This window comes from Corythoichthys intestinalis, chromosome 13 (genome assembly GCF_030265065.1).
Source record: "Corythoichthys intestinalis isolate RoL2023-P3 chromosome 13, ASM3026506v1, whole genome shotgun sequence".
NCBI lineage: Eukaryota > Metazoa > Chordata > Actinopteri > Syngnathiformes > Syngnathidae > Corythoichthys > Corythoichthys intestinalis.
In genome coordinates this window covers 25,906,300-25,928,976 of record NC_080407.1, presented here as the reverse complement: position 1 = coordinate 25,928,976, position 22,677 = coordinate 25,906,300, and the positions used below count along the sequence as shown (strand labels likewise).

At 43.0% G+C, this 22,677-nt stretch overlaps 1 protein-coding gene across 1 annotated transcript; it reads left to right on the top strand.

Moving 5' to 3' along the window:
• Window positions 1–12,832: 12,832 nt before the first annotated feature.
• On the top strand, window positions 12,833–13,845 carry LOC130928562 (uncharacterized). The gene is made up of 2 exons (XM_057855262.1): window positions 12,833–13,445; window positions 13,516–13,845. The coding sequence occupies exons 1-2, from the start codon at window positions 12,844–12,846 to the stop codon at window positions 13,613–13,615; spliced, it is 702 nt and encodes a 233-aa protein (XP_057711245.1). The 5' UTR covers window positions 12,833–12,843; the 3' UTR covers window positions 13,616–13,845.
• The last annotated feature ends 8,832 nt before the right edge of the window (window positions 13,846–22,677 follow it).

Here is a 22,677-nt window from a genome sequence, read left to right as displayed (position 1 = left end):
TCCTGGGTATCCCCTATCCTTAAGACCCTCCATGCCGGCAAGGAAAAACTCCCAAAACTCCAGAGTCAATTGGGAGAAGAAATGAAGAAATTCTAATGAAGAAATAAATCCATATCGAGAAAGAAAAATTCACCACTCGCCTCTTTTGGGCTGGCTGGAGTCCTCGGGTCTTTCTTCCTCGGTCCTAGCTTCAGCTTGGCTTTCGGTGCCATCTCTGTCCTCTCCGTTTTCCCTCACCACGTCATGGTCCTCGTCTTCTACAGTGCTTGACAAAGCGGTGGACGAGCTGGATAGTGACGGGGACGGTGGGGCGGACGGTTCAGGTGCAGCGGACGCTAAGATGGAGCCAGATAGCCTCACGGGGTTAGCCAAAGCAGAGGTGCTGTAAATGCTGTTCCACAGCTCATAAAATGGCAAGTCACGACGACCCATTCCACTCCGGTTATTGTTGTCCTTTGCGGAGAGAGATGGTTTTTTTTCATTGCTTTCAGTTTGTTGATGATCTGCCTTGGCGTCCGGTCGTAGCCTTGAGCTTTTAATTTACCAGCAATATTTTTATAAATTGCTGTGTCTCGCACGGTCCCAGACATCTGTCGCTGAATCTCCTTTTCTCCACGGATGGAAAGGAGCTGGCAGGTCTCATCATCTTTCCAATGCTGGGACATGTTGTTCAATGTGGTGCGCTACAGGCTCCTTCTTCTTCTACTAGCTTTGTTGTTAGCATTGACGTAACTATGGTTGTGGGGCGTGTGAAATGGGGAGGCGACTGGCGCGTTGTTATGACGCATCACGTAAGAGCCTACGTCACCACGTAGATTAGGGTGTTGACTGTTGACCCGGGGTTTTGCTTTCACACTGCATGACGATCAGAGCTGAAGTGATTTTAGCGCGGGTCGCTTAAGGTCTGATCCACGCTTATCTCGCTCGGTGTGATGTCATGTCAATTCTGCCAATGCAGCGCCCATCCACTAAGCAGCATGTCCTCATCATGAAACTCAAATATATCATAGGAGTGGCTGAAGCCCCCCTAAAACGCCCCTAACAATGCCACTGATGACAGCTAACAAAAAAACAAAACAAATATTGATCATTTTTGTTTTGTGCCGATGTGTCGCTCATCATGTTTAATTAGTTGAGTTGCAACCCGATGTGAGTACTGACAGGATGGGAGTGGCTCATGCGCAGTAGCGGAGCTACGCATGGAGGTTACCATATCGACATCTATCTGCACATGCGCGCTGCCATCTGGTTGCCACACGCTCAGTTGCCCATGAAATAGCGTACCGCAGATAACACGTCACCGTTGCTCATTAATATTCATGACGTTCGCAACTGTTACTAGGGGGGTTAAACTTGCGTTTGTCCCTCTTGCTAGATGCATGTAAATAGTGTACGAACGAGATGTTTACTGAGCTAAAGCTACCTATTCTGTCAGAAAATGATGTCCCTGGATCTAAATTCACTGGTATAAATCTGGAAGAACATACAAATGTTCAGTTAGAGATGGCTTGAGTGTCGAGGGCCTAAAAAGACAGGAAAAGGAGCCGACCTGATCCAGACGTAGCCTTACGCCACTGACAATGACATTCTCCAGTTTCAACAAATTTTCCTTTATATGCCCTGTCTTTCTTATATATTATATCTTCTGGTTGTCTTATGTCTCTAACCATTCTTGGAGGTAATTTAAATTGTTAGTTTTGTATGGCGATTGCAAATGCTACTCAGTGATAGCCAACGAACACTTTTAATTTTTTCATTAATAACAGATCTTCATTCAATTTATTTACGTTTTCCCCTTACTAAAGTTGTTTCTTTACAAAAGAAAAGGTGACAACAGTGGCACCACCATTTTAATTTTTTTCAGCTCATTCATTGTCAGACAGAAGCAGCACAGAAAGCGCCACGCTAAAAAAAGGGTAAAAATATCCAAATGGCTTACCTTTTCGGGGCAGGCTTTGACAGCATTGTTATCTGTAGGACCATGGCCCCCAAAGAATGTTTTATGTATATGAAGGTGAATGGCTTCACCTTGCTGGCATTAAACTGGTCTTTTGGACGTCCTCACAAGTTGATAAATTGTTCACATTTTTTGGCTTCCAGAAACATATGGGAAAAAAATCCTTCACACGGTCATAGTGTCTAGAGTCTTTTCTACAAGTTCCATAGTAGCAGTGTTTACTCGGCATGTTCTTTTTTAAGAGATTACCGGCAGAAAACAAGCTTGTCTGTTGATGTCCCTGGACACAGAGCTATGAACAGGCAGCCTTTCTGTCAATGACATCTTGTGTCTTGTCCTTCTTGTGCAAGGGGTCAATAGTTGTCTTATGGACAACAGCCATGCCTGAATCTTCCCCATGGTTACATAGCCTGCAGAACTAGACTGCGAGACCATTTAGAGGTATTTGCAGGTGTTTTAAGTTCAATAAGTGTCTTTCATATTGTTGAAATTCGCCCCCCGGCCCAGACTCACCCGGGGAAACACCAACCAAAACAAGTGCCGCTCGGCTGACGCTGCCCCGCGTGCGCCCGCCGAGAAGGCCGAATCTCGCGCGTCCTCTTATTTTAACCCTTTGTACTGACTCCATGTTTCAAAAGCTTGAAGAACACTCACCGAAAACAGGTTGACAATTTATTCGTCGACAATGGTAAAAACAAGGCAAAAACAGACGACGGAGGGACAATTCTGGATCCAAAACAAGGCTATATGTTTCCGAGCAGAAAAAATCTGTGTTATCTCAGAGTCCAGTCTTTTTAAAGTCTTTGCTGAGGCGGGACTTGTCGAAGGCGTTTCTGGGCGTTGCTTTTGGGCCTTCCCCTCTGTAGCCGGTTTTGGGCGGCTTAGGTTCGTGCGCGGATTGGGACGCCCGCTATCAACTTTGCTGTCCGGGCTGGTTGTACTTGTTTTAGGACAAAGCGCTTTGTCCTTGGAGTTTGCTGGGAGAGCTGATTGCCAGAGTTGGTGCGTCAATCTTGTGATAAGACAGCATTGTGTATCTCTTCTATTTCTTCTCATTAAACTATGGAGTGTCATCAGATAGACAAAAACGTAAAATTATGTGCAAATGGCTGCATCTTCGAATCAGGAAAATAATAACAGCCTATATCTTACCATTCTTGTAATCTCTCCATTCCATGTCAGGTAGTCTAGGAACATTGTTTGCATCCTGATTAGCGTCTGGCTAATACATGTTGGGTCCAACATGAAATTCCAACCTCCTCTTCTTCCTCCAACTCTTCAAAAACTTGGATCTCCTCCCTTGCGCTCGATCTATCGCTTATATCGCTGTTTGAATCATTGTTTGAAGGGCTTTGTATGGCGGCCGTACGGAGCGCTGCCATCGCTGTTCTCGGTGTGACGTGTCACTTCCGGGTTCGTCCCCTTTCAGGCTGAAACTTCGGAAACGCGATTATTTTGTCAAATATACAACATATAAATTATTTATATAACCACTACATACATCAAATTCAGATGGGAGAGGGAGGCGGGAATAAAACTTTCAAATGAGGACTGGTCAAACATATGTAAAACAGCGGCTACTACATCTAGCTCTGATTTATGGCGTGAATTCACATGGAAGAATACTATGCGTTTTTTCATTACACCAAGAATAAAAGATCTCCAAAGCAAAAACTCTGAATATGGCGGAAATGTGGAAGTTCGTCCGTGGGCCACTTCCATATCTTCTGGGAGTGTCCCAAGATCTCCTCTTTCTGGAGACATGTAGCGATGGTTTCTGAGAAGATTTTGTGTTTAAAATTAGAAGCAAGTTTTGAGATGTTTTATTTGGGTAACATCCCAAATGGTTTTACAAAACGAGACAGGTACCTCCTACAGATATTGCAAGCTGCAAGCAAGAAAACAATAACTCGAAAGTGATTAAAAGAAATACCACCTACTGTCACGGAATGGATGGACATAATGCACGAGATTTACATTATGGAGTGAATGACTTTTTCCTTAAGAAACTCAGCCGAAAAATGTAAAAGATACTGGGAGAAATGGAAACTTTTTCTGACTTAAGGATGGGATTCCTATGTTCACCACTACAGACAAACCCTGGATGACTCACTTTTCTTTTCTTTTTTTAAATTTTTTAATTTTTCTTTTATTTTTATTTTTTTCCCTCTCCTTCCTAATTTATTCTATTTGTGTCGGTCATTTTGATATGTTTGATGCTCCACAATGTTACTGTTGTAAACAAAAACGCAATAAAAAACAAAGTGTGATAAATTATTTTTTCATGCTTTATTTGTTGGACAATGTTTAATTACTTTAATTGTGACCCTATTTGGCATGTTATGAAATTACTTCAAATTTCTGCTTTAACTTGCCAGTTCGATCCAGAGACAAACTCGTTACTAAGGCGAAGGAAAGATATGTAATCAAACTTAATGATGTGAACAATGTTGACCCTTACAAGCAAGCCGAAGACAAATGGAGTAAAGATGTCGACAAGCTTCCACCATTACGCGAAATGGACATCCTGCTGTATTTAGTGTAAGTTACTACACTCATCAGCGATTCCAAAATTACAAATCACTACAAAGCTACCAACAATTTTGCTGCTGATGGGTGCAGGACCTGCACATTACGACCGTATCAAACGGCAACTCCATCATTCTTGCAAAGGTAGGCTATGTGTGTTAACTATTTTCATTGCCATGAACATCTAAATTTATGCTGTGCTGAGCTGTGATTGTTAGGTGACAAATCAATGCTGTGTTTTAGAAAACAGATTTACCTTGCTCAATGTTTCTCAGTTGGCTTATTGCAAGCAATTTATGTATTTGTAAAGAAAAACTTATTGCAAAACATTAGGTTACTCCATTCTTATCTTGACTTGCATTGTCCATTGTTTGACCCTCTATTAACCCTGAATGTTACATTTCCTCTTTTTTTCTGCTCAAGTTTTGCACTGTGTTTGACCCTCTACTAACCCTGAATGTTAAATTTCCTCTTTTTTTCTGCTCAAGTTTTTGCACTCACAGGGTCAGAGTCAGCCACCATTAACTCCATGGGTTACTCTGGCACCAGATGGGCAAGTCCTTTCAGCACACTGCACATGCATGGCAGGTGTGGCTGAGTCCTGCGCACGGTGAGATGGTTGCATGCGACACCAGCTGCTCTGTCCAGTGGTTCCTTTTCCAGTGTGTAATAATTGTTGACACACCTCCAGCTGATTCAGTATGGTTTTGCCCATCATGCAAAAATGACTGACATTATGCTTTCTGTATGCAACATACGATTGTATTTACAAATGCAAACTGTGGTTATATAGCATACTGTATGTTCCAATACGCCACCATTTTTTACATTTTTAGCATTGTTTGCAGCTCAGAGACACTGTTTGTGGCCCCATGTACTTGCGTACGTTGTTTGATCTTATACATTGCACTGTAAACAACTAAATAAACATGCCCGCACTGTACATTGTTAACACTAAGCACAATCGTGTGTTTATGTGTCCTCTTTTGTCATTTGCACTGATTTTAATTATTCTTCAAATATTACCAATGTATGTCACCCATATTAACAGTTGGGGATGACTATGGTGTACAGTACACAAAATATATTGCATGTTCAAGCTCTGACGTCACTTGAAGGACTTGCAAAATGTTCACTAAAGTACCTATTTTTGTGTTTTGGACCTTTTGTTTCTGTGTAACCTTGCATTTTGTTGCAGAATATATAAAAATAAACCATGTCATTTGGATTGTACTTTCAAGTGTTTATTCAATAAAGGCAAATACTTAGTGCACATCAAACTACACTTTCACAAATATTAGTTAAGGCACAGCAAACGGTTACTATTTAAACTTATAATCATCCAACTCTTCTTTCAACAGCCGTTTTTCTTCCAAAAGGTTGTTTATCATGTCTTGCCTTGGTTTACACAACACACAGACTGGTGCCTGGTCCATGTCTGTCTGTGTGGCAAATGGAAAGGTGGCTGGCCCATGCCTGTGTGTGTTGCCGGAGGAGGGGGTGGCCAGGCCTGTCTGGGTCTTCGATGCCTCTGAAATCTTGCCTTATCTGTCACCTGCACTTCACCGTGGCCCAACCGCAATGACTCTTTCCAATCTGGGTGGTTGTCTATCATTTCATAAGATGGCTTACCTGTAAACAATGCAAGAACAAGCAACACAGAGAAAACATCAGTCTGTGACCATAGATGTACAATTTTTTGTTGCAGAAAATGTAGCCAGTGTACAAATTATTTGCCATACTCTCACGTCAACATATTACAGCTTTTTCATTTAGAAACAACAGGAATTATGTCTTATGAAGCATTTCTGAACACAATGCACATGTATGCAAGCTAGTTGTTTGGCTGTAGCTATAGTTGACAACAGGCCGAAGCCAAGGCATGAAGTGAACGAAATTTGCATAGACAAATGAAATTAACGTACCGGAGTGGAAGTGCATAGAGCAAACTCTGTGTGTAACTGTACAATCAAACGTTACGTCCTTTCATCTGATCGAGTCCACCCATGCCATTCTTCAACGTTTGTTAAGTTCACATATGAGCTTTCCCTCGCCTTTTCTCCATGTAGGGATCCGGAAGAAGCTCAATGGGGTTCCGTTGATCTGTACATTCTCCTTTCTGTTCGATCGGTTGTTGTGATTCTTTTTTGTTTTGGCAGTTTACCCCTCGGTACCGTGGGGCATTACCGCCATCTACTGGACTGACTCCAACCATTTTTAAAGAGCGACCTGAGTCGAATTGCCTCACTGTTTATGTTACCTGGGGTTCTGACACCGAACTTCCTGCTTCCAAAATGGCGATGGGGCGGAAACCTCGTGAGTGCCACGTCATACGCACGAGCCTAATAAGCTGCATGAACCCACAAAGACTGTGAATGCTCTCCTTTTTCCTGTTTCGAACTCATTTTTGGGTACGAAATATGAAAAGGATGCTTTTTTTTTTTTTTAATTCACGAGCTTCCGTCAGTTTTATGACTGAATTAGAATTAGGAACCTCTGGGTAGCTCACGATAACAATGATCTTACGATTTACAACAATAATCGATATATGAGTTAGGAAACTATTCTACAATATACAATTTATTGATTTTTGGTCACTTCCTGTTCATTTCGGGGTGTATTCTGTTGATTTTGGGGAATTTACAGATAACTTCCTCTTGATTTTGGGTCAATGAAAGGGAAGTGACCCAAGAATGTGCCTAAATGAATAGGAATCAACCTGTAAATGCCCTAAAATGAATATGAAGTTACCTATAAATACCTCCAAAACCTGGAAGACCGGCTGTAAATGCTCTGTTTCAGTCCCATTGTCGGCGCTTGACATTCAATCTAACATTGACTCCCCCACAAACAGTTCATTTTGGGGCATTTCACGTCGTTTCCTATTGATTTCTGGTCACTTCACTGACCTTTTGGGGCATTTATGGGTAATTTCCTGTTGATTTTGGGGCATTTAGGGGTAATTTCCTGTTGGTTTTGGGTGACTGAAAAGGAAGTGACTCAAGGATGTCCCCTAAGGAACAGGAAGTGACCTCTAAATGCCTACAAGACTAGTTGTGAATGCTCTGGATTCAGTGTCATTGACAGTCAATCCATTTAAAATGAATTGGACGTCTAGCCAGACGTCCACGGTGGGCCCGGAGCGTTATGTCAAATGTGACATAATTTTCCTGGTAACCCTAAATGACATCTGTTATAAGCAGTCATTAATGCTCATGACAGAGTCACCTAATAAAGACATACAGTTGAGGCCAGCCAGGCAGAAGAAGCGATGGAATTCAAGGAAGAGGAGTTAAGGAATGGAAAGAGTCCCATCATTAACTCTACTCTACTCTATGCTGATTGTGAGCGGGTGTTCAGCTCAATGAATCACATCATTACTGACAATAGAAGTCAATTAACTACGAAAAATGCAGCAAACCTCCTTTTTATTAGCACTGTGGGGCCACAATGCCAACATTGGAATCCAATGCTTTATGTGATGACGTGGCTGGGCCAAGGAAGAAGAGCAGCCTTCGCAACAACTTTCATGACTCGCCGTCAGTCAGGAGGAGAGAATAACTACTTTAGACCTCTATGGGAAATGTTTTAAGTGTCCTTTAAGAGTTTCTTTTATGACAAGACGCAGGTTGTTCTTGTTTTCCAAATGCATTTTGTCTGTTCTACCCCATACATTAAAAAAATGATGAGCACATTTGCACTTATTTTTGATCATCTATGTTGGGCTGCTTATTTATTTCTTTATAATAAAAATAAAAAGTCAAGGTTTGTGGTGTCTTCAAAATATAATCTATTTCAATGAGCAGGGTTAGTCATGAAAAATAGTCAATGTTTACGTTATCTTAAAACAATAAGTGATAATATTTTGAATGAAAATCACTTATGTTTATGGTTTCTTTGTTACAATTGTATTACAGTAGCTGTAATGCACTAGCCTAACACATTTGTAAAACCTGTTGTTTTGTGTGTGTTAAACGCATAAGTGTGCCAAAAGCAGTGTTCTTTGCATTTCAGTGGTTTTAGGAGGTTTAAACCCACCTCCATTCAAAAAAAAAAAAAAAAAAATCTGGCTGTGTGTTGAAATTAATGTCAGGGAGTTCCGGCAAGAAGTTACAACCACTTTCACCCTGCCTACTAGTATATACATTATAAAGCCGAGTTCATGTAGAATTGGAGATCCACGACTGGAACGAACCAACACAATTTCGCTCAGCCAATACAGCCGACTGGATGTTTTGTACTGTTAACGTTAAGTAAACTGTAAGAAATGTAGTGACAAAAGTGTATAAATGCAATTGTGTTTTACCTGAAGGAAGGGTCAATTTTTGTTTATTTTTGTTATTCCCTGACAAAGAAGTTATTTTTTTGTCATATTTGATCTATTTAGACAGACAATTTTGAGTGGTATTAAGACAAATGTTTATTTTTTTGCATTCCTGAATAGTTAAGAGATGATTAACAAGTTTGTATTTCTTGTGTATGTTGATATACTAGTAACTTGTGTTTAAATTTCGCAATTTAAATTTGTCACGAGGGGGGCTCTGTTGGACTGGACTGGACAGCAATGTGGACTTCTCTGACTTCAACTGCAAAAATCTCTTTAAAATTGCCTTTCATTACCTATGTGCTTAATGTATATTGGCCTCAAATAAGGACTTACAAAATCGGCTTCAGATATCTGTTAGGATGCGAGAGCAATAGGGGATCCCAGAGTGGACACACAGTGGTAAAGAATGAGCAATTGTTTATTGTAGGTCACAAGGCTGTCTCGGGTGTAGCTTGCTGGGAGCGGAGTTGGTGAGCTGACGTGGGATGAGGAGGCTCGGAAGAGAGGCAGGCATGTAATCCGATGAGGGGCGCGCAGAAGGCAGGACCTGGGACGAAAGCAATGTAGTCGTAAACCGGAGATCAAAAGATAGCAAATACAAGGCGAGATACAACTGACGTGTGAAGCAGACAAGTTGATCGGGCGACGAGGTGGCAGCGTCCACTGGCTTTTATGGATGGCTGATTGGCATTGCCAGCACCTGTGGCCGCTCCACCCGTCTGTCGTCCAACCTGCAATCAGTAAAAACATGCACACCTGCCGGAGGTGGGCAGGTCTCAGAAGGAAGGGGAAGAGGACCTAACAATTGCCACGTTTACATGGAGCCAAATATTCCAATTACAATCGGAATATTTGTTCAAACCGAATAAATGTGTTCCATATAAACACCTCATTCGGAATTAACAGGCCCAAACCGAATGGAATTTCATTCCGATTCACAGGGGTGGAATATTCCTTTTCCCAAACCGATTAGAAGTAAAATTATATCATGTAAACAGGGAAGCGGAATGGTGTCTGGTTGCGTTCTTTCTGCGCATGCTCCGTACTGACGTGGTGACGTCACTTTGTGACGTAAGTAACGTCACTTGCAACATGGCTTCCAAGCACACGCACAGCGCACCCACACAACTTTTTAAATGAACGGCGTATCATTCTGAAGTTTTGTTTCCACTCGAAAAGTTAAAACAGCAGCTGATCTGACGATCGATCTCCATGTTTTGCAACGTGACGCTTTGTTTTGATTGATCTGCGCATGTCAGACGGCAGTTGTCAAACGTCCTTTCGGAATAAAGGCAGTCACATGTAAAGGCTGGATCGGAATAGATGAAGTGACATGTAAACAGCTGATGTGAAATTTCCATTCGGAATGATTTGAATCGGTATGAATAAAAGTCAGCATGTAAACGTGGCTACTATCAGCTATCGGCTTAATTTTGGGGGATTTTTATCACCATTTGAAAGTCCCATATCAGTCAAAAAATTCCTCCTTTAAAACACCGCCAAGCAATATTGGACTAAATTTTTAAAAAATAAAAAAAATAAAAAATAAAAAAACATTTCAGTTGCCATTTTGGGCAAAAAAGTTATATGATATGTTAAGTATATATACTATTGATCCTGAAAATATTGGTGATTATCTCTGCATTTGGTGATTTTTGTGCATCTAGCATAAAATCTGAGAATTTAGTAGCCATTTTAAGTTTTGTTTCACTTATATACAAAAATAATTAATTGGGATTTAATTAGTGAGCGATTCTGAATTGTTTGATGCCACTGCTCACGGAGACTCATATATGCCTAAGGGAGGTGCCTGTTTTGGTTTTAGGTCGCTAGCGGCTTTAGTTTTGAAAATATTTGAATTATGTTTGAGTTTTTGAAAATAGGCCCCCTACAGAACTTTGAAGGTAGATTTGTGTCTTTATAATTCAATCTAATAATAACAAAATAATAATAATAATAATTCAATGTAATTCAATCCAAATCATCAAAATTTTAACAGCACAAACGTAGCATAAACAAATGGCACAATTTCAGGTCCATTTTGCAATAAATGGGGGGCTGCGTGACGTCACCACTCAAAATTAATACGATTAATTGGAAATTAATCAAATTTTTACAGCACTATCGTAGCACAAACAATTGACACCATTTTTAATCGAAATGGGGGGTTGGTTGACCTCAGATTGACCTATAAAGGAATTGTTAATATCTCAAAAATGATAGCAGCACAAATGAAAAAAAAATTCACCACAAACGAATGACATCATTTTTCTAGAAATTTGCATCTGATGAGGGGTCAATCTGGTGCGGCAATTTCACGGCGGTCAACTCCTTCTTCAGCCACTCGCCTCCTCTACGTCATGACGCTGTGCAAGTACACGACCCCGACCGTCTAGTCGGATCAGTCACAACAAAATACTGTAAAAGATAAATTTGGAGTAATGCATTGTTAATTATTAGTGAAACTTATTTTCGTGCACCCAACAGTAAAACTAGTAAAGTGAACAATATGATTCACATGAAACACAAGCAGATGCTTTGCCTGCTTCAGTCGTGAATGGTGTCATGAATATAGACCCCAGTCACGTGACGTCACAACTCCGCCCCCCTGACTGGTGCTGCCATATTGTCCGTCAACTCATCGTGTTTACATATTACCGCTACGTACATTCCTCCTATAGACCCCAATCACCAACGTCACACAATGACGTGTCGCTGTATTGTGCCGCCATATTGTCCGTCATTGTGTGTCCGTATTCTCAATGGTCTCAATTTAGCGTGCAATTTATAGTGCAATTCATGGAAGCCCCGGTGCTTTCAGACCCTGTAAACTCATTGGATGTGTTGCACTAAAAGGCGTTATGTGGAAAAGCTTCGGTCAATCCATTCGCCAGATCCATATTTGATGCCTAAATCGATATTTTTTGACCCGCTGTCTTCCCGTCTCTGCCTGACATCTGCTACCCTGATATCTACAACTATCTTGTCCACAGAAACTCAGCCTTTACTCACGAAACTTTGAAAAACTTTAAGAGCAGCACTCTAAGCAACATTACCCCGTGTGACCCTTTACTTCCAATTTTCTAAAAGGGGCGACAATCAATTAAAAAAAAAAAAAGTTGACTGCGATGGCCGACGCTTCAAGGATAGGTGGATATTGGACTATTTCTTCAATAAAATACTAACTGTGTCTGCCTCATTTGCAAAGAGACAGTCTGTTCTAAAGTCAAGTCCTTCTTGTTATTAGTTCGCTCGCCCACCAGAGGGCAGTATAGGATTCCCTCATAGTCCTGTGAGAGTAGAGTAACTGAAGTTGTTTTTTTTCTGGTTTAAGAAATGTTACTGCAAAGAGAGGCAGTTGCTCTGCTCATTCAATCCGAACTAGTAACAATTCCTTGTTCTATCCCAAGTTATTGTGTGCGTCCAATACCAAGTGAGTGACTATTATTATCTTAATACTTGCTAAAAGTCATATTATTGTTTAGTTATAGTAATTGTTTAAGTTAAGTGAACCTTATTGATAGTACTATTGCCACGCTTATATTGCCTTTCACTTTGTTGTGTTGTGTTTACTAGCCATCTGCTCTAACTCATAATGGCAATGTCTTATGTTATTCCTTCAGAACCACACATACCTGTATTAACGTGGATGGAATTCAAGTAAACTTGTGATTCTCAACTCCTCTTCTGTGTGCATTTAACCCTAAAGTCTTGGGGGAATACAAGGCTAATATTACATTCTAATAGATGTACATTCTGCGATTATCAAACAGGATCGCCAGTAATCATTCGACAATCCAAAACAAATGGTCCTTCGAGCTCGGATATCGATGATTACAGAGTGATTATGGCTCATAATTATATTCCCCCAAGTGAAGATGTGCGTCCACGACGGCAGATACGTCAACCAGCATGGATGGGTGATTATGATGGCTACATCCTACCGCAAGCAGCAGCTGCGCATGATGCTTCTGGTGCCACTGGGACACATGAGCACGGTGGGACAATAGATAGAGAGGGACCCGTCAAGATGACCCCCCTCACCCCACAACCCACCGACCTGTATTCCAGATATATCCTAGCGTCAGGTTATGTAAACACACCTCTTCCATTGTCGGCGTACACAAGCACACCTCTCCCAGCACCATATGTGAGCGGATCACAATCATACCCCCCTTCCATGATGGACATACTACAGCACTTCCAAGATGAAAATCAGAAGCTGCAGCTGGAGATGAGGAATATGAGGCATCACATAGACAGTAGAGGCTTGTTTTCTACACCAATCAGCCTAAACACAGCACCTCTTCAACGTCCACAAGTTATTCCACGCTATTATGCAAAGCAAGCCAAGGAGCCGCCACCACCAACCCCCGTACGGCCCATCACGCCATACCAGGTGAGGGAACACTACCATCCATCTCCAGCGGTTAGACATACGCAAGATGATGAGTGGCCGCTGCCTCCTCCACCAGTGACCCTCCAGGAGACCCCGCAGGTGCAGCCACTCCCACCACCACATCCTCCAGGTCTGATGGAGGAACTCAGAGAACGGCTGCAACGTCTGGAAGCATGTCTGTCACCAGCTCCATCCGTGACATCTGAGGCTCATCAATATGACAATGTGGCAAGGTCTACTACATCCCTCAGACATATATCAGACCAACTGCAGGCTGTGGCTGACCCTTTCCATCCATTGCAGGGGTCCACTGCACTACATAGCACAGAGAGGATTTACAGAGGTCCAAAACCTTCCATCCCCAAGTTCACGCGAGATGACCCCAGGGAGTTTGCCAGGTTGAGGCTGGCATTGGAGAACATCCTACCTGCAGATGCTACTGAACGATTTAAATACCAAATACTGTGTGACCACTTAAAATTTGAAGATGCTCTTCTAATTGCTGATTCTTACTGCCATTCATCACATCCCTATTCCGATACTATGGCCTCTCTGATTAAGAGCTACGGTCAGCCCCACCAGCTCTCACTACAGCGGATTTCAGAGCTAATGGAGGAGCCCAGCATCAAAGCAGGTGATACGGTGGGATTTAGAAGGTCTGCTCTACGCGTCCGAGCCCTCGTTGGAATGATAGAGCAACTGGGTGAGGAAGGTCGAGTAGAACTGCAGTGCGGGTCCCATGTAGCGAGGCTCCTGAAGAAGCTGCCCCAAGATCTCCGCGCTACCTTCCGCCGGCACCTCTATTCACGGAGAGACGGAGTCCCGACACTGATGGACTTCGCTGAGTGGCTTGAGCATGAGCTGATGATTCAGGAAGGTGGGGAAAGGCTCGACAAGATAATGGAATGGGAGAAGGAGAGGAGACCAAATAGAAGGACAGCAACCACACTGTATGGATCTTCTCAGGATATGTCCTTACGGTCAAGCTCCGGCGAAGCTGAAGTTCCTCAAGAAGCCACAGAGAAACCCAAAGCTTATTGCCCCTACTGTAGCAACACACTGCACTTCCTCGACCAGTGTTTGAACTTCAAGCAGCTCACCAAGCAGCAGAAGACCACATGGGTAAAGACTAACAACTGTTGCTGGCGCTGTGGACGGCATCATCAGGCTGCTCAGTGTAGACTGAAAATATTGTGCAAGGTATGTAAGGGAAAGCATTTAGAGGCCTTACATGACATCAACCTGCGGACTGCCACCACTGAGGACACAGCATATGAGACAACTTCAGATGAGGTAAAGTCCTCTGCCGACATTCTTTACCTGGATCGGCGTGCAGGCCGGAATCAAGTCCTTCTAAAAGTCTGTAAAGTACTACTAAGAAATGGTGACCACATTCTAGAGACATACGCCATACTAGATGATGGATCAGAGAGGACAATACTCCTACGAGATGCCGCACAGAGGCTGCAGCTCCAGGGACCTCCAGAGAATCTCACCCTAAGGACAGTGCGACAGGACTTGAGGACGCTACATGGTTCGTCAGTGACATTCAAGATCTCGCCAGCTGGTCAACCAAAGAAGACCTTCACCATCAAAGGAGCCTTTACTGCAGACGAACTAGGTCTGGCTGAACATTCTTATCCAGTAGAGAGGCTTCAGCGTAGATACCGCCATCTCAAGAGGCTACCACTACCGTCAATCTTGAACGCTCAGCCACTCCTGTTGATAGGCTCAGACTGCCCGCACCTGGTGACACCCATTGAGCCTGTCCGTCTCGGTCCACCCGGGGGCCCAGCTGCTGTCAAGACCCGGCTGGGTTGGGCCCTACAAGGGCCAGTAAAATCTCTCCAACTGCACGGCCAAAGTCAGTGCCTTTTTCTAGCCACTAACCCCCCAGCAGCCGACCTCTATAGACAGGTACCGAAGCGCCGCCAACTGGACACTTTACCATACAGAAGTGAGAAACTAGTGGCAAGGTCACGGCGAGACCAAGAGGTCATTAAACTATTAGAGGCAAAGACGACAAGGGTAGAAGTAGCAAGGGTACAGAGATACGCCACCCAACTTCTACTAGTAAGTAACATGCCCACACTCACAGCGCTGCCCGAGGCTACCCTTCCCTGCCTACGTAGCACAGAGAAACGTCTCGGTAGGGATCCAGTTAAAGCAGAAGCTTACAAAGCTGAGATCATTTGGCTGGAGAAGGCCAAAAATATCTCCCAGGTGAGCCAGGAGGATGTGAGATGCTCCAAAGAGTCCTGGTTCATCCCTCACCACATGGTGGCCCACAACAGGAAAAACAGAGTGGTGTTCAACTGTTTATTCACTCACCAAGACAAGAACCTGAATGAGCTGCTGCCTTCTGGTCCAAACCTGTGTACATCGCTCCTTAGGGTCCTGTTATATTTCAGGGAACACTCCACTGCTGTCATCAGATACATAAAGACAATGTTCCATCAGGTAAGACAGCTACCTGAAGACCAGCCTCTGTTGTGCTTCCTGTGGCGTGACCTGCAGCAAGACTCAGCACCCATGGTGTATAAATGGTATGGCCTTCCCTTCGTGACCACCTGTTTACCTTGTCGTGCCATATCAGCTCTCCAGAAACGCGTACGTGAACAGTTCAGCAGTTTCAGAGATCTTCTGGACGCAATTGCGCGGTACTTCCATGGGGCGGCTGCGGACATTGCTCTTCAACTGGTGCGTGTGAGTGGTCGACTGCAGTGGTGCCAAGACCTTGAGAACGACGCAACCCACCCAGAAGTCTTGCACCATAAGCACGCGGGGACCAAGCTGCTCATCCGACACACCGACAGCGACCTTAAACACCCAGGTATGGAACGGATCTTCGACGAACTGATGAGGAGATTCATATCACGCCGCTGGAAGCCAGCTGAGTTGCTCTCTGATCAGGGCACCAACTTCAAAGGTGGAGACAGTGAGCTCCAAGAGGCCTACAAAGTTCTGCATCCTTCGTTCCAAGCCCAGCTGGCCGAGCAACATATTGAGTTCAGATTCAGCCCACCAAGTCCCCCTCATTTTGCAGGTTTGTGGGAGCGGGAGATCAGGCTCATCAAGTCTGCCGTGACTGTCACTCTGGGCTCACAAGTTGTCAACGGGGTAGTGTTCACCACCATCTTGATAGAAGTCGAGGACATCTTCAACTCTAAGCCTTTAGGCTATGCGTCAGCAGATGTAGCAGACCCTGACCTTGTGACCCCCCAATCTGCTGTTGATGGGGCGGCTCGACCCATCCCTGCCTCAGGTGGTGTACTACGACTCAGAGCCACTTGGCCGACGTCATTGGAGAACCTGCCAAGTATTGTCAGACAGCTTCTGGACACGGTTCCTTCACGACTACCTACACCCACTCCAAACACGATCCAAGAGGCAGGTGGAAACAGCCCCTTTGCAGGGACTGATGGACTGATTCGCACAGCGGAGATTAAGGTCAGAAACCGTACATATGTCCAACCCGTGAGCTGTCTCGTCAGACTCCCTGCTGCCCCAGAATTGTTTGAACAATAATAAAACAGGTACAGCAAATTTGAATGTACAAATTTGGGGGCGGCTGTTCTAAAGTCAAGTCCTTCTTGTTATTAGTTCGCTCGCCCACCAGAGGGCAGTATAGGATTCCCTCATAGTCCTGTGAGAGTAGAGTAACTGAAGTTGTTTTTTTTCTGGTTTAAGAAATGTTACTGCAAAGAGAGGCAGTTGCTCTGCTCATTCAATCCGAACTAGTAACAATTCCTTGTTCTATCCCAAGTTATTGTGTGCGTCCAATACCAAGTGAGTGACTATTATTATCTTAATACTTGCTAAAAGTCATATTATTGTTTAGTTATAGTAATTGTTTAAGTTAAGTGAACCTTATTGATAGTACTATTGCCACGCTTATATTGCCTTTCACTTTGTTGTGTTGTGTTTACTAGCCATCTGCTCTAACTCATAATGGCAATGTCTTATGTTATTCTTTCAGAACCACACATACCTGTATTAACGTGGATGGAATTCAAGTAAACTTGTGATTCTCAACTCCTCTTCTGTGTGCATTTAACCCTAAAGTCTTGGGGGAATACAAGGCTAATATTACATTCTAATAGATGTACATTCTGCGATTATCAAACAGGATCGCCAGTAATCATTCGACAATCCAAAACACAGTCGCTGTTTTCAAAGAGTTCGATGTGTGTTCGATATTACCAAACAAGACACGCTGACATGTACGACAATTAAAGATGCACCGATACCCATACTTGTATCGGCAGGGGGCGCCGATCCGGCCCGAAATGGTGGTATCGGTATCGGCGAGTACCAACAAAGACGGCGCCGATACCATTTACCGGTCCATTATTATAACATTTGACCACAGCCTTTTTCTCCTCCTGGCCCTCACTACACTCTGTCTCTGTGTTGTGTGATGACACGTGAACACCAAGCAGCTATCGCTATTGGCCTGCTCCAGACCAATGAGAGTGGGCCAATAGCCACTCCTGACCAATCAAAAGGGGGCTTTTTCATATGGACGAAAAACAAACCAGGAAATATGGCGGCGGGCGGTCGGGAAATATTTCCAAATAGAAATCCCATCGATTAAAATCAATGGCTGCATGCAAGATTTGCGGCCTGAAAGTTTGGAGATGTGGAGTTAAATCGGCCAGTTTCAATACCTCGAACTTGATAAAACATTTGAAGACGAAACGTGAACAAACATAACGAGTTTGAGCCTGCAAGAGCAGGACTGCTATCCAGAGGAAGAAGGCCGCTGGACCGGAGCAACAATCTCTGGTCAGTTAACTTCGTCTACTTTACTTTTATTGTCTTTTACTGAAAGAAATGCCGCAGTAATTTGAGAAGCGTTTCCAAAGTATTGTTGCCACCTTTCAGAAATAGAAATAAGGGACTCCCTACTCCCGAAAAAAAGGAGAGACGGGATGCTGTGGTCAATTATTATTACTTATAATTGTTAGCGTCCGCAAATGCGGAAACAAGGTTGAACCTCGAAGCAGACAACAAGCGGGGGATAATTAAAAGGGTTTAATGATTGCAAACAAAAAATAACACGCGATCGCGGGATAGTAGAAATAACAAAAGGAGTCCGTGACAGCAGGTCGACGGACAAACTAGGACGATAGGCAGCGGTTACAAACGAGAGCAGCACACTAACAGAAAAACCCAATGCAGGGGCATAACAAGCAAATGTAGCGAGATTATTGAGCCAGATGTCAAATAGCAATCAGCGAGGCAAATATCTCGGCAGCCTTCTCTGAGATCACCCGTGCTTGAATGCTGCGTTGATGAGCCTGCATTGGATTCAAGTGCCAGCAACAAAACACAATCTAACCAGCAGCAGAATGTGACAATAATTTCATGAAAGTTACACTGTTTGGACTTTGAGAGGTTTAAAAAATTCAACTATTGTCTACTAGGGTTTAGTGTACTTTTTCCTATTTTGCAAAGGTAAGCAACAGCCTGACAAAGCCTTGATAGCAATGATTTCACATCCAATTATGTAGCTCTTTAGAAAAAAAAAAAAAAATTAAGAAAAAAAAAATATATATATATATATAAACGGGGTGGTATCGGTATGGTATCGTATCGGCCGATACTGCACAGCCAGGTATCGGTATCGGGGCCAAAAAATGGTATTGGTGCAACACTAAGGACAATATTACAGGGAAAATACTAGTGATGCACGATAATAGTTTTCAACCGATATCTATAACCGATAATTTCCTGCCCCTTCCACCCGATAACCGATAATGTCACGCCGATAATTCTATTCAAATATGTATGTAAAATTTTAAAGTATACAAAGATCAAATGTTACTGTGCAAAAATGTAATTTAGTGCTATTTTTTTCCACATTAAATGTGAACAAGTAGTAAATTCCAACATCTAAACAATAGCAATGACATTGTGTAATGGTAAGCTTTTGGCAACAATTACTTAGAGAGTAAACACCCAAGTTGCCCAAAAATGCCTTTAAAAGTTAGCCATTCCTAACATATATCACATTACCACACTGCAAAAAAAGCTCCTTAAAACTAGCAGAATTGGACAAAACTTTTGATTGCGCACATTTGGAGGCTAAATCAAGTATTTAATTATCGGACTGCATTATCGGTTGAATTTCGTTTTATCTGGATTATCTGTGTGATGTCATAATTGACATTATCGGCCGATAACTATCGGTGACTGATATTATCGTGCATCTCTAGAAAATATGCAGCGAGAAATTAAAGCAACTTGAAGCTAGTTTAATTTCACACCAGCAGTATTTTGCAAGAGCCCTAGGGTCGAAAGAGAACGCCACAAAGGCGCGATTGTTGAAATTATGAATTAAAAATAAATAAATAAATAAAGCAAATGTGACACACAGAAGGGCTTGATAAAATTTGTTTAAAAATATTGTTCTACGTAAATCAGCCAAGGTACCCCCCCCCCCCCCCTAAATTTTTACCACACCAAATCTGGCCCCCTTTGCAAAAAGTTTGGACACCCCTGTTTAACAGATGATCCGTAGACGAGGCCAGCTTCTTTCACTTGGTACCAGCTAAATATTATTCAAAAAATAATGATGGTGGAAGAAATAAACATCTTGAATTTGAAACTATATGTTGTCGGCGATTAGCCTCGCAAAGATCTTAATTTTGGTTGTCAGGCCAAAACTCTCTAAATATATTAAATATAAAATATATTAAATGCATCTTACCAGATATAAAATGACTACTACATAGTATGTGGTGATCGTTTGGTGCCCAGTATTCTAGTCGAATTGCAGCAGTCCATCTCGCTCTCCTCTTTGGGTCTCTCGGAATACGGTAGAACTTCAAGTCTCTCCGTCTATCTTCCCTGTTACTGCAACCAACCGCCACACACGCCTTCACCATTCTGATTATTAATGTTAACGAGCAGAAAAACACGCCGTAATAAGAGGAATGTACGTAGCGGTAATGTGTAAACACGACGAGCTGACGGACAATATGGCAGCTCAAGTCAGGGGGCGGAGTTGTGACGTCATGTGATTGGGGTCTCTTACTGCGTGTTTTTCTGCTTGTCTAAGGAATCACCGCCTAGTAAACGAACCCAAAAACCTTCCTGACAATCGTTACAGTCGTAAATCCATTACTGTAATGTGTCCATGAAAACATTTGATGTTTTCACATCAATATAGCGCTATAATTAAGCGCTCCCGTCAGGGTGGACATTTCACGCGGGGCAGCTATTTTTCGGCAAACACCGGCCCGTTGGCGATCAAGTTTCATTTTACAATCATGACAACGGTGACGCTCAGCTGACCAAATGTCGATTTATATTCGGTCCGGTGCCGATTTTGGGTACCCGACTCCTCATCGTGACATAAACTGGAGTATGATTGGAGATTTGGTGGTCTCAGGACGAGCTCTGACGCACTGGACGGGACCGGACGGGAGGAAACATCAGTTTGGGCATCAAATATGGATCTGGCGACTGGATCGACCGAAGTTTTCCAAATAACGGCTTTTATGCAACTCATTCAATGAGTTTAAAGCGTCTGAAAGCACCGGGGCTTCCATAATTTGCAAGTGAATCCACCTTTAGAAACTACGATCAATGACAATACGGACACACAATGACGGACAATATGGCGGCACAATACAGCGATCACGTGATTGTGTCACGTTGTTGATTGGGGTCTATAGACCCTACTCACCTACGTCACAAAATGACGTGTCGCTGTATCCGGCCGCCATATTGTCCGTATTTTTTAGACCTATTCTCATTGTTTTCAATTAGTCGTGCAAGTTATAGAGCAATTCATGGAAGCCCCGGTGTTATCTGACGCCGTAAACTCATTGGATGCATTGCATAAAAGGCGTTATGTGGAAAAGCTTCAGTTTATCCATTCGCCAGATCCATATTTGATGCCTAAATCGATGTTTTTCGACCCCCTGTCTCCGCCGTATTTGCCTGACGTCTGCTAGCTACCCTGATATGTACAACTATCTTGTCCACACAAAATCAGCCTATTCTCACGAAAGTTTGAAAAACTTTAAGAGCTTGGAGGCTTATAAATACTTCGTTGCTGGTTGGGTGAAACAGGTCCTCGTCCACGAAAATTCGGCAGGAATCTATCTTGTGCTTGGAAAGGTGAGTTACAAAATTTTCAATTCAAAATCTTTTGTTCTTGCTAACATCCACTGTCAAGTCTAATGTATTTCATGTCATTTGTCAATGGAGCTAGGGCTTTTAATGTTTATATGGTTTAGCGATAGCACTCTCACTACATACATACGTGTACAGTATGTTGTCGGCGATTAGCCTAGCAATGATCTTAATTGTGGTTGTCAGCCCAAAACCCTCTAAATATATATTAAATGCATCTTACCAGATATAAAATGACTACTACATAATCTGTGGTAATCGTTTGGAGCCCAGTTTTCTCGTCGAATTGCAGCAGCCCATCTCGCTCTCTCCTCTCCGGGTCTCTCGGAATCCGGTAGAACTTCAAGTCTCTCCGTCTATCTTCTCTGTTATTGCAACCCACCGCCACACACGCCTTCACCATTTTGATTATTAATGTTAACGAGCAGAAAAACACGCCGTAAATAGGAGGAATGTACGTAGCCGTAACAGGTAAACACGATGTGTTGACGGACAATTGGGTGGCACCAGTCAGGAGAGCGGAGTTGTGACGTCACGTGGGTAGGGTCTATAGACCCTACTCACCTACGTCACAAAATGGGCGTGTCGCTGTTTCCGGCCGCCATATTGTACCTATTTTTTAGACCTATTCTCATTGTTTTCAATTAGTCGAGCAAGTTATAGAGTAATTCATGGAAGTCCCGGTGTTATCTGACGCCGTAAACTCATTGGATGCGTTGCATAAAAGGCGTTATGTGGAAAAGCTTCAGTTTATCCATTCGCCAGATCCATATTTGATGCCTAAATCGATGTTTTTCGACCCGCTGTCTTCGCCGTCTTTGCCTGACCCTGTTATTTACAACTATCTTGTCCACACAAAATCAGCCTATTCTAACGAAAGTTTGAAAAACTTTAAGAGCTTAGAGGCTTATAAATGCTACGTTGCTGGTTGGGTGAAACAGGTCCTCGTACACGAAAATTCGGCAGGAATCTTGTGCTCGGAAAGTGAGTTACGAAATTTTCAATTCAAAATCTTTTGTTCTTGCTAACATCCACTGTCAAGTCTAATGTATTTCATGTCATTTGTCAATGGAGCTAGGGCTCCATCAATCTCAAGTCTCTCCGTGTATCTTCTCTGTTTTTGCAACCGACCGCCACACACGACTTCACCATTTTGATTATTAATGTTAACGAGCAGAAAAACACGCCATAATAGGAGGAATTTACGAAGCGCTAATGCATTAACATGACGAGTATACGGACAAAATGGCGCTGGGGCGTGGCTGTGACGTCACGTGAGTAGGGTCTATACTGTGATGTTTCAAAGGAAGCTTCACG